At 42.5% G+C, this 11,892-nt stretch overlaps 1 protein-coding gene across 11 annotated transcripts in view; it reads right to left on the bottom strand.

Moving 5' to 3' along the window:
• Positions 1-11,880, bottom strand: part of IQCH (IQ motif containing H) — a 53,807-nt gene extending 41,927 nt beyond the window's left edge. For 3 of the 11 annotated variants that reach the window (XM_059858730.1, XM_059858733.1, XM_059858726.1), the window contains exons 1-10: positions 11,660-11,851; positions 11,356-11,491; positions 10,993-11,109; positions 10,560-10,657; positions 10,127-10,262; positions 8,707-8,826; positions 3,005-3,116; positions 2,182-2,310; positions 1,579-1,793; positions 1-61 (exon numbers count right to left, since the gene is read on the bottom strand). The exon at positions 1-61 is cut by the window's left edge and continues 458 nt beyond it. In XM_059858730.1, the coding sequence (XP_059714713.1) occupies positions 1-61; positions 1,579-1,793; positions 2,182-2,310; positions 3,005-3,116; positions 8,707-8,826; positions 10,127-10,262; positions 10,560-10,657; positions 10,993-11,082 (961 nt within the window). In that variant the 5' untranslated portion in view covers positions 11,083-11,109; positions 11,356-11,491; positions 11,660-11,851. Of the gene's footprint in view, positions 62-1,578; positions 1,794-2,181; positions 2,311-3,004; positions 3,117-8,706; positions 8,827-9,911; positions 10,263-10,559; positions 10,658-10,992; positions 11,110-11,355; positions 11,568-11,659 lie in introns of those variants that run through there. The other 8 variants (XM_059858737.1, XM_059858731.1, XM_059858728.1 and 5 more) reach the window with 7 other exon arrangements.
• Positions 11,881-11,892: the final 12 nt, after the last annotated feature.

Here is an 11,892-nt window from a genome sequence, read left to right as displayed (position 1 = left end):
GGTGAACAGCAATGTCCCAGTCCAAGCAGGGATCCTGGAAAGGCTGAGCTGTTTGTGGGGGCTGTGGGAAGAGAAGAGCCACAGATGATGCTGTAAATGAGGGGGCAAAATGCACTTTTTAATGCATTTTTATGACTTAACTTAGGGGATTTGTGAATCTGAAATACACTGATCCTGGTTCTGTCCACCAGAGCCACAAATCCTGCCCAGCTCTACCATCAAACCCACTGCCACACAAAAACCTCCAAGGTCATGCAAAACTATGAGCAATTTTTAAAAAATACATTAATTGCACCAAGGAATGCTTGATTTACCAAATATAAAAATTAAACTTTACACTGATTCAATGGACTAAAAGAGAAGTAACTGCAGTGGCATTCCTCCACTGAGGAGCCTCCACCTTCCCCAGGAGAATGGGAAACATCCTACCATAAAAATGCAAATGGGGTAAAGCTTGGAATAGAAACATTCCAGCACTCCCTAATTCCTGGCAACTTCAGCCAGCACTCATTAGCTCTGATTTTCAATCTAAGGGCACTACACTCATACTATTTTTAGGTAATTATTTTTATTTATTTCAAGATCTCATTGACAGAGAGATGGAGAGGGTATTACAAGCTCTGGAGTGAAAGGACACAGGGAATGGCTCCCACTGCCAGCGGACAGGAATGGATGGGATATTGGGCAGGAATTGTTCCCTGGCAGGGTGGGCAGGCCCTGGCACAGGTGCCCAGAGCAGCTGGGGCTGCCCCTGGATCCCTGGCAGTGCCCAAGGCCAGGCTGGAGAGGGTTGGAGCACCCTGGGACAGCAGGAGGTGTCCCTGAGCTTTGAGGTCCCTTCCATCCCAAACCATTCCATGATTCCACAATCTCCATTTCTCAAGTTTACTTTCTCTCTCACTTTCACACCTCCTCAAAAGAACAAAAGTCAAAACGTCTGGAAAGATAGAGCAAAACTCCAGAGATTTTTGTCACAGAACACAATAATGATCCATAAAAGAAAGAAATGTCCCTTTTCCATGGGGATCAAGAACAAAGAGCAGGCACTGAGCAGTCAAGGTCAAAGTGCCCCAGAGTTTTCTGTAAATATAAAGGGAAACACCACATTTGCTTAACTGCAGTGAGGGAAATGGAGATGAAACATTCAAAAACTCTTTTATATCAGTAAAGATAGTTAGTTAAGCACTGGAACAGATGGCCCAGGGAGGCTGTGGGGTTGCTATCACCCAAAGTTTTCAGAACAGGTTAGAAAAACAGCTGTCTGCAATATTACAGGTACAAGTAATTCTGCCTGGAGGTCTGGATAACCTCCTAACATCCTTTCTAAACTAATTTTCTAAGATTCCATGGGGAAAAAAAAAAAAAACCAGACAAATTTAGGTAGAAGACTTGAAAGAGCAGCAATTGGGAATACACAAAGTATTTGTTATTTTATTTCAGTATTTACTATTTACTGGATGTGGTTCAAACCCTCCTGTGATTTACAGTCCCTTCCTAAACCAGCTCTGGTGAAGACAGTATTAAAAACACAAATAAAAATCTGATTATCCTCACTGAGTGATCCATTCCATTAATTACCTGTGTCTGAGGGGGAATGTGCACCTCAGATTCCAACTGCTGAGCTGGACACCTCCATGCTGGCCTTGATTTCCTTGTTGAAACCATGGGATTGCTGGATGGGAGTGGTGCAATGCTCCCTTTACTAGAGGAATATGTGCCATGAATTGCTTCCTTTGGCTTTGGGAAGGTGATGGTGTCTGTGTTCCCAGGGTCCAGCCTGCTACTGATCTCTCCTGTGCAAACAAAACGTGGATTGCAGGTTTCATTTACTTATTATCAGTTGTTCCTTTAATCATGTGGTAAATAGAGGCCTGATCAGCTGGTGACAGTCATGATTCCCAGCACCACTGGCTTAACACTGGGCAGAGCTTCAGATTTGGGTGCTTAAAATTCAAAATGTGCAGGTAGGAACCCAGGAGGAGCCCAGAAATGAACAGGAACCAAACCCTGCCAGGGATGAAGAAATCTGATGCCCACCCAGTTGCAAGACACTGGATTTTCCTGTTTTATGCCCTGCAGAATTTGGTGAGTGCTCATCACAGAGCTCCTTCCTTGGGAGATAAATCCTGAGGGTGCAGCTGGAGGTGCAGCTGAAGGCTGTTCTCAATGCTCTGTACTCACCTGGAGCTGCTTTCTTGTGCTGCCTGGGGAATTGAGGGAAAGGAGCTGCTCTGGGCACAGCAGGAGGGGCTGGCAGAGCTCTCTGTGCTGCTGGAAGGATGAGCCTCTGGCCAGTGAGGCTCAGGGCACCTACAAGAAGATGAAACTCCTGAGCAATTCCAGCTTGGAATGAAAAGGAATTCTTGGCAATGAAGAAAGAATTCAACAAAGGTAGACCCAAGTTCTGCATCAACACTACAAAAGCAGCAGTTTCCTTTAATTGAAAAAGATTCTTATCTTTCAACAGGCAATATTTTGCCTTGAAGGAAGGTGAGCTGTGCCTATAAATTTGATAAATACATGTAAGATAATGCACCAGTGCTAATTCTGAAATATGTTTGTGTATCTACAATTATATGCTTGTACAGTGCAATTTAATATGCAGAATAGATGAGAATCAACTCTTGTAAAGCACAATATAATCATGTAATTACAACGATAAACTGATGGCTAAAGCAGTCCAAGCCTAGTTAAGACTGAACAATTAATAACCTGCTGTTAATCACGATAGTTTGACTGGCATTTATACCAGAACCCCCACCACACACACAATTCTCTTTGCAGCAGCAGCTGAACCCTGGGAGTTCCCAGAGCTGGCTCAGGGGATGCTCACAGGACACACCCCACACCCTCCATCACCCTGCACCTGCAGCAAGCAGCCTCAAGTTCATCCCCACCCTTTGCAAGGTTTGAAACCACAACTCCTGGAAGCCTGGAGGAGGAGGAAATCCAACTCCCAAATCTCTGCTGCAAACAGCAGCCCCAGGGGCCCTCTGGGACTCACCTTTTGGGGTGTCCTCTTCTACCAGGGCTAGGGGAGAGCCCAGGGAGAGGGAGGCAGGCAAAGCCCAGGGGCTGGTGACTGTGGGATCCTTCCCTGTCCTCTGACTGCACACCTGGGAACAGACAGAACCTCCTCTGACACAGGGAAATCTGGAATTTACAGATTTACAGCAATAAATAGTAAATATAATTTCTGCTGTGACTGTTTCGTTAAGAATTAACAGTGCACCACTCCTTTTATTACTTGTGAACATGCTACAGCATTGTCTACTGTTGTTACTTCAGTCATTGAAAATAAAGCTAATTAAATTTAATTGATGTCTTGTGTACTATTTAATGAAGGAATCTCAGGAAGTTTGTATTTACATTACTCTCCTTAAAACTGAGCAGTGTTTCTTGACAGAACAGTGTTAAAAAAGATAAAGTGCATACACAGGCAAGGAAGCAGAAGGAAAAAGAAATACTTTAAAATATTAGCTTTTAATAAGTGATTATCAAGCTTTTAGTGCAATCCAAGCCATGACTGGGATCCTGGAGCACTGTTGTGTCCTAATTATTGAATAACAGCACCCAGCAACTTTCTAAAAAGGGAGAAGGAACTCTCCAGAGGGAAAGGAGACAGATCCAAATTAACTAGTCTAATCTTTCCTCCCAATTTTCTAACAATGCTGCCCACAAGAGATAAGGGAGAGAAAATCTGTCCTTTTTATCATCATAGAGAACCTTTCAGAGCAATCCCAGGCCCTCATTTCAGTTATGGCCACTCTGCAGCATTCTGTTTTAAGGGATGGAGGTGGATGAATCCTCATGTCCTGGTGCTCCAAGAAAGCAGCAATAACCATGGAACAAAGGTTAACTTTATGTCTGCTGCCATGTAAGTGACTTGATACTGAGAAAAGGAAATTATAAACCACATTTTCCTGCCCACCCTCGGCCCCAGCAGTCTGGTGAGGCCACAACAAAAATATATAAAAGGCAAGAAATTGAATTAAACAGTGATTCCTCTTCCAGACTGCTGCTGGTGTAGCAGTAAGGCAGCACCGATTGTACTCCTGGTCAGTTTTATCCTAATTTAAATCCCAGTTATGAGGTTTTGTTATGATAAACAGCACATGAAATATATTTGTTTTCATTGTGTTCATGGAGATGCAATAAGCTGCAAGGAAAAGCAGTTCAGGTGCAGTGTGTGAGTTCAAAAGCAGCCTGGAGGCTTGGGGTTTTTGAATTTTTCTTTTTAATTGGAGGTAGATATTTAATTCTTTTGTGCTGTATCCTCTAATTTTTATAGAGTCCATGACAGGTGTGATGGTAGAACAAGGACTGATGCAACAGAAGTTTAATTTATTCCCTCATTTACACTGCCCAGTGCCATCACTCAGCAGGACAGGAACAGGGTGGGACCACGGAGCTGATCCAAAGCAGCTCCCCATGAAAATCCCACCCCATCCCTTCCCTTCCAGCACCCTGACTGCTGCACTGGCTCCTCCTGAAGAGCTCAGGGAGATACCAAAGCAAAGCTGCCACACTGCTGCCATTTTGGGAGTTATTGTCACTAAAACTGAGCCAACACAACCACAGTAAGGCCTCAAAAATAATATTAAGTACTGAAAGAGAGAAGTTTTACTTTTAACATCAGTGCTTCATCATGAGCACTTCTAAAGCTCAGTTTTGCAGGGCTGGAAGGGAGCTCTTAAATTGCAGGGCAGAGCAAGGCTGACTTGCCTTAAAATATGCTTGGAGTGTGCTAAAAAACTATTTTTTCATTTCAAGTGCTTCTGAGTGTAATTAACCTGGGACACAAGAAAAACAATTCTATTACCCTTTCTAAAGTGTTTTTCTCCTGTGGATAAACCTCTCCCACTTTATTTTTCCTTTTTGCTTCATTTTAAATAGGGCACTTGTTGGAACACCACAGGGATTTTTCTGATTAGTTCTCTATTTGTTTTCTTTTTACCTAGCAATATTTAACTAGAACATCTTTTTTTTTGTTGTTGGTTTTTTGGTAAATATCTTTGTAAGTATTTTTTCTTCCAGTAAAAAACCAGAGATTGATATTAAATACAGAGGAAAGATGGGTATTGTGTACCCGACCAGGAACAGAGAGATGAGATTTGGTAAATAAATATCAGAAAATCTGAGGGTTTGATAGTGATGAGAAAAAAGGGATATAACAGATTAATTTATCATTCCATCTATCTTCTCCAAACTGTCAGATTTGCTGTTAAGAAGTTCCTGTCAGGATTTGATGAGCACAGCACTCACCCCTATAAAGGGAAAGAGGAAGCACAGCAAAATAAAATCAATGGAACTAAGGTCACGTTTCAGGATGTTCAGCAGACTGTCAGAAAGAGCTTGGAGAAGGCAAGTTTAACTGGAAAAATCTGGAATTGCATCTTTAACAACAGATCTTGTGTTATTCTTACCTTCTCTAAGCTCTTAAAGTAACCAGAGGTGGCTCTGAACTGGCAATTTCCCACCTATTTGGAAAAATCAAGCTTTGCCCCTCTCCTGACCTCCTGCTCTCTAGCTCTCCCAGAAACCCAGCTCCATCAGAATTCCTCCCTAACAGGTGTGACAGAGATGAGGGAGAACTTTGGTGAATCCCACATCTGCTTTGTGAAACAGGCACCAGCAGCAGCAGAAGGGAGTGAGGGAGATAATTGCTGCCTTGAACCACAACATGTTTTCCTGGTGGGCAGAGGGCCAGCTTACAGCAGGCAGGATTTGTGGGATCAATTCCCTGCTTGGAATTCAGGGCTGAGCCTCCCTTCCTGTCCAGAGCCAGCTGCAAGCAGCAGCCCATGGCATCCCAGTCAGGCACGGAGCTTGGCAGGGAATGCTGAGCTGCACACAAACAGCTTCAGCAGCCCTGCCTGCACCCTGCCTTGCAAAATGACACTCCATCTCCAATTCCAGATGACAAGAACTGGATAAAAACTTAAAACAAATGGTGACCTTTCAAAAGATTAATTTGTTTACCAACAAAACGCTCTGCGTTTGTCAGGAGAGATGGGGGTGACCTTCACATTCCCATTTCCAGGTTGAGAGGATGCTGACTGCACTCATCTGTTAACTTAACTCTCCCTCACCAATTATTTCCTTTCTATTTTTAGTGACAAGAGGATTTTATTCAATTATGATTACATGCCGTAATACAAATGCAAGGAGCTTCTTTTGATTTACTGTAGTGTGACATCAATTTGTTTAAGTCTCATCCTGCCACCACTGCCAAACTCTGCTTTGGCTGTAATTAGAGCCACATGCCTGGCTTTAAAACACAATCAGCTTTGGGCCACCAAAATTCAGAGAGTTTTCTTCTACAACTTCCTCCAGTCACTTGAAATGAAAGGAATTTCCCTGCTTTGCTTTATAATTTTGAAAATAAATACACTTTCAGGGATAAGCGTTAATGATTAGCAGCATGCAAATGCTGAATAAAGAATGAATAATTGAAGATGTGATTAGAATGGTTGTGCCCAAACAAGTGAGCTTAAAAAAAGCCCCAGAATCACTGCCATCACCATTAGATCCACACTAGATAAGATGCAACTCATAAAGGCTAGAAATCATCACCATATTAAATTCTACCTCATGAATAAATGAAAAGGTTCCTAAGTTTACAGTATAATATACATTTATAAGAAAACAAGGACCCAAAAGTGCCAGTATAATTCTATAACAGAACAGCAGCCCTATGAAAACAGAAGGTAGAGCTGTGAATCTTTTCTACATTGCAGCAGTGCATCAGAATTATTTTTGCAGCAATTCAGATTACTGTTCCTTTGGCTGGATACTCCATGGGAAGTATACATATTTAATAATTATCTATTCATCATTTTTCATCTCTCATCCAGACATAAGCTGAAAAAAAAAGTGATGCCCAGTGTGTGTTTCAAAGAGAATTACAGCCCTCATTTTAAAACAACTACAGAACTTGGCAGAGGATGAAGCATTATTATTAGACCCAAAAAGGTCCAAAAGGGCAACAGTTAATTGTTCTTAGTTTCTATGATAAAACCCAGCATCAGCAACTTTATAATACTAAAAGAGCAAGAAAAAGACATCATTTTTGGTGAAACAATGAAATCCTGACTAATAATTTCTCCAACTAGTGGAATGGCAGGATAATAAAAAGTCCGGGTAGATTTGTGCTCGACCCCTCAGGTCACCTCCAACCCCGACTTTTCAACCTCACAACTCTTTCAACCGCTCAGCCCTCGTTGAAATCTCCTGAATGGCGCGAGACAAGCAATCAGTCTGGAATTTAATTGGAATTTGCTCGGGTGCGGGCGATTTTTGCGGGGTTTTTTGGGGAGCCGCTCGCTGACCCCGCGGACAGCGGAGGGACGTGCGCGTACGGCCAGCGCCCCCTGCCGGCCGCCCCCGCTTTAATCGGAATTTTACCCAAATGAACGTCACTGTACACCCGAAACTGCACGCGGATTCATTGCCCTTACCGCTAATACTCATATGTACCACGTATAATCATATAGATCATATAAAATCCCTCCCTTAAGTGCTGGAAGACACCACCTTTAGCAGCAAAATATCTCAGCAAAGAGCAACTGCAAAAATTTTACAGCCAGAGAAGGCAGAACATCCCAAACCACACATTGTGCCCTAAGAGTTGAAAATTTTGAAGAGAATAAATTAGAGAGGAAACACCTGCTTGGTCTTTAAGCCTGTCAGCTCCTCAGTAACTGTAAATATGTATCTGGGAGCCTGAGTCATTCACATCAAATGTCTGCAATTTAAATCCCCAGTAAGTTTTCTTGCTCAGCGCCTGTTTCAGGGAGAGTGGTAAAACACATGGCTCTCTGCAGTCGGATAATATTCCTCCCTGTGAGTGTTTTAGAGTGGTTCTAAAAAGCTATTAGCCATGATGCTTTTCTCTAATTAACTCTATTATCACAGGGTTAGACAAATCACCTCAAGTCTGGGCAACAGCTTTCCAAAAATAATTTTTTTTATACGTGGCAGCTCACAACTGTGCCATTCACAGATTCTCTTTATGTTGTTTAAAACCAAACACCCCGGAATCTCTCCTAGAGCACTGAGCTTGCTGCAGGATGCTTCTGTCACATAAATTAAATTTTAGAAGAGCATTCCCATCTGAGACCATTGGCTGTGTGGACCACAGTGCTGTGCTAAATTTGTGAACATAATTGATTTTTTGGAGGGATGGCTGTGCCTACTCTTTTTTGGGTTTTTTTTTTTTTTGAAACCATTCTTTGCTAAAAATATCATCTTTACATTCAACTGCTGCAGAACAATTGCAGAACTGAAATTTGCAGTTGCAGGAAGGAAATTTGGAAAAACCAAAACTTCATCTTGCACAATTGGAACACCCCCAGAGCAGAGAGAAGAACAGGCTTTTAATTCTTGCTGCATCTTTGGGTCACATCCAGAAGTCCCCAAGCTCCAGCTCTTCTCCTCTCCCTGATTTTCCTGACATTACTGACCACACACATCCCATTTTTGCTGGATTGGGATCTTGGGACTTAAACCTGTTACATTTCAGATTTCTTTTCCCCAGTATTACCACTCAAAATGTTTTGATCTTTAAATGTCCATGTCAAAAAGCAGGAAATTGTGAGAAAATAACTTTCATGTGAAAATTTTTATTTAGGACTGATAAATATTAACTGCAATAGTGCAAAGCAATGCACACAATAAACCCATAAAATTATAAAAGTTACTTACAGGAGCAGATTTTTTCTTAGCTATAAGTGGCAGCCTGGTGTCATCGTTGGGATGTTTTAAACCAGCTTTATTCTCCACGCTCTCTGGGTCAAGCATAATTTTAAAATCCATTTCCACCTGCTGATGAAATGTAGAATAGGGATAATCCTAAAATAACTGCCCTGGGGCTGAAGTGTTTAGAGGCAGAAACTGGCTAACATGTTGTAAACTTGCAAAATGATGATAAAAATTTACATTATTTGACTCCACACAGAACTGGGCAAAGAGCAAAGTGCCTTTGCTTAGATGGAAAAGTTTGTAAGGAGTGGAACCATTATCCAAATGGACACATCAATGCAGGCACAGCACCTGATTATGAGTACATGAGGAATTAAAAACCCCTGACAGTAATCAGAATTAAAACATTGTTCCTAATGCACTCTGTGATCAGCATGGAATGAGTTTGACTATTCTGCTAATAAAAATTATGATGATTTAAATCCCAATGGACAGAAAAAGACTTTACAAGTTTCTTCTTGTTATAAGAAATACCTAAAGCATACCTATAAAACCCAGTATGTCTTTACTACAGTAGAAGTTTCTTAAATTTAAAATATTTTGGTGCATATTCTTTTGTATAAACAAAAAAATAAATCCAGGCAAACTCAGAGTTTTACAAATAAAACATGCCATAAAAAGGTCAAGAATCATTAGATGTGTACTTGAACTATGGAACAACTGTGTTACTTTGTGAAAGCAGTAAAAATGCTTTAATTTATTTATCTGCACTATATATTCTCTCTTCTTTTGATGGTAATTACAAGCAGATGTATCAATGAGATGCTCATTTAGATTTGGGGTTGTAAGAACACAAGTTATTATCCAAGCCAATTACTCTTTTACCCACATGGCTGCACAGAGACAGAAAGTTCAATTTTCACCTCATCAGTGCTTTTGTGGTATTTATTTTATTACCATAACACACCGTTATGCAGGGAGGAAACTGCTGGTGCTATTAAAAAGCAGAATTGGGGGAATTGAGCACCTTTCAATTAAAGCAGGAGATGATTTCCAATGCAAACTCCTCACTCAGGCTGACAGGGAGATGATCAGCGCGGGGGGGAAAGGTGCCACACAGGATAACAAGAATTGGAATTATTAATAAAAAACCACCTGATAAAAGTGACTTTGTCAGCTTGGGTGGGTGGGAAGTGCCAGTTCCACACCTGCAAGGATGACACTGGGATCTTTCCCAAGTTAAATGCCATCCTGGCCTGGGAGAAGGTTCCCATCTCAGCCGCTCCTTCTGCTGAGGATTTTTTAACACTTTCATCACGGGGTGCTATCAAACCCTGACTCCATGGCAGTCACAGCACGATGGGATGCACAGGACACCAAGCACTCCTGGGATGTGCAGAGGGATCAGGGTGTGATTTCAGACCTGAGGGCACTGGCACACACGTGGGGCTGATCTGCTGCACCTCTGCACAGCCACGGGCTCCACTCGGGGCAGAACCAGCTGCTGCTGACAGGCACCAAAAGGAGGATTCCTGGTGGGCAGAGAAACAGGCAGAGAGCTTCCTAAAAATTACTCGGATTTCACCTGCTAAACCCACTCTGCTTTCATCCAGTTCTACCCAAATGACTGTATTTTTATTTAAATTTGCATATAGCAAAAGTAAAATCACAGGAGTTAGCAGAGCACTGCTAGAGCCACCTGGAATTTCACTTACATTTATATATTTTTTAAACTTAAAATCAAAATAGGAAATGACCAAGCTAACTTTTTCTAGGTCAATACTGCCACTTGTTTTACATGATTATGTCACCTCAGTTTTTGGGTCTTGCTGCAATAAAACATCTGTTTCACTTACCACTTAGGGGGCTCTTTGGAATTTACTTCTTTATTACCAGCTGAGGAAAGAGTTAACTCTTGGCCATTTGTAACATTGAAATAATTTTCAGCATGTTTCTGTTAGAGGGAAAAAATATGTTTAGCCTATTACAAAGACAGAAGAGATATTAATTTTATTTAACTTGGTTCGTTAAGCAACCAGGTCTTTGCTTGACTGAAAAGTTGATAAACTTTGTGCCTCTGTCAGACTATAAATCTGATTTTGGCTGATCAAGATCAGTTAATTCTGATGACCCAAAAGAGAGAGGCACCATTCTGAACTGTGCTGAGTAATCTCATCAGTTGCTGATTGGAAAGCGATCTTGTAACACAACAAACAAGTGGCCTGAGTGAATTATTAACACAGACTTTAAAAACTGAATCATTTTCTGGATCTGCTCTATTTTACTTACTCTCAGCCCAAGTTCAGTCCTTTCAGTGGCTTTTCTGGGGTCACAAATATCCACAGCTTCTGCATTTCCTTTCAAGTTGGTTTTTTCCATTTTAAGCTTCTGAAGGTCCTCCTGAATCTAAAAAGCAAGTTAGGATAAAAATCATACCTGCAACCAATCCCTATGGGGTTAGGTAGGATTTAATTTAAATTAAACTATTCCTAAATATAGGAAAAAAAGATCCATGCAACTCTGTACTCTCAGGATCTCATACTTCTGTACTATTATAATATTCATATTATAACTTAAATAAGAGAACACAAAGCCAAATACTTAAACTCATTGGCTGTAGAAAAGCTAGAAAAACTCAATTTTAAAACAAACCTCACAAAGCAGTGACAATAAACTTCAGGACTGAGATTCTCCGCTTAAGTAACGATGTTTCCTCACACATGGCACAGGTGCTTTAACGGGGCAGGGATCTCAAAAGCCTTAAGGAGAGACACAGACTCCGGGCAGCCTGTGAGGAGAGCCCAACCCATGTCACACCCGTTTATTCACGTTAACCAAACAGCTCCGAGCTCCCCAACCCCGCAGTACCCACAGCCCGAGCCCCGCTCCCACACGCCCCGGCCGCTGCCCCTCAGGCAGGGCCGAGCCCCGCGCATCCCCCGTCCCCTCACAGCACCGGGCGCGCCGCGCTCAGCCGAGGGATGACATGACCCGGGCTGCTGAGGGGTAACCCGGGGTGTCCCGGCTGCTCTGCCGGAGCAGGAGAGGCCGGTCCGGGCAGGGAGGTGCCGGTCCCGGCGCTGTCCGAACCCACCCGGCAGCGCCGGCCCCGCCGCGGCCATGGCGGCACCGCCGCACCCGGCAACGGGACGCGCCGGCCGGGCCGCACCATCCGCCTCGCCGCCGGGG

This window comes from Haemorhous mexicanus, chromosome 13 (genome assembly GCF_027477595.1).
Source record: "Haemorhous mexicanus isolate bHaeMex1 chromosome 13, bHaeMex1.pri, whole genome shotgun sequence".
Taxonomy (NCBI): domain Eukaryota; kingdom Metazoa; phylum Chordata; class Aves; order Passeriformes; family Fringillidae; genus Haemorhous; species Haemorhous mexicanus.
This window is presented reverse-complemented; position numbering and strand designations above follow the sequence as displayed.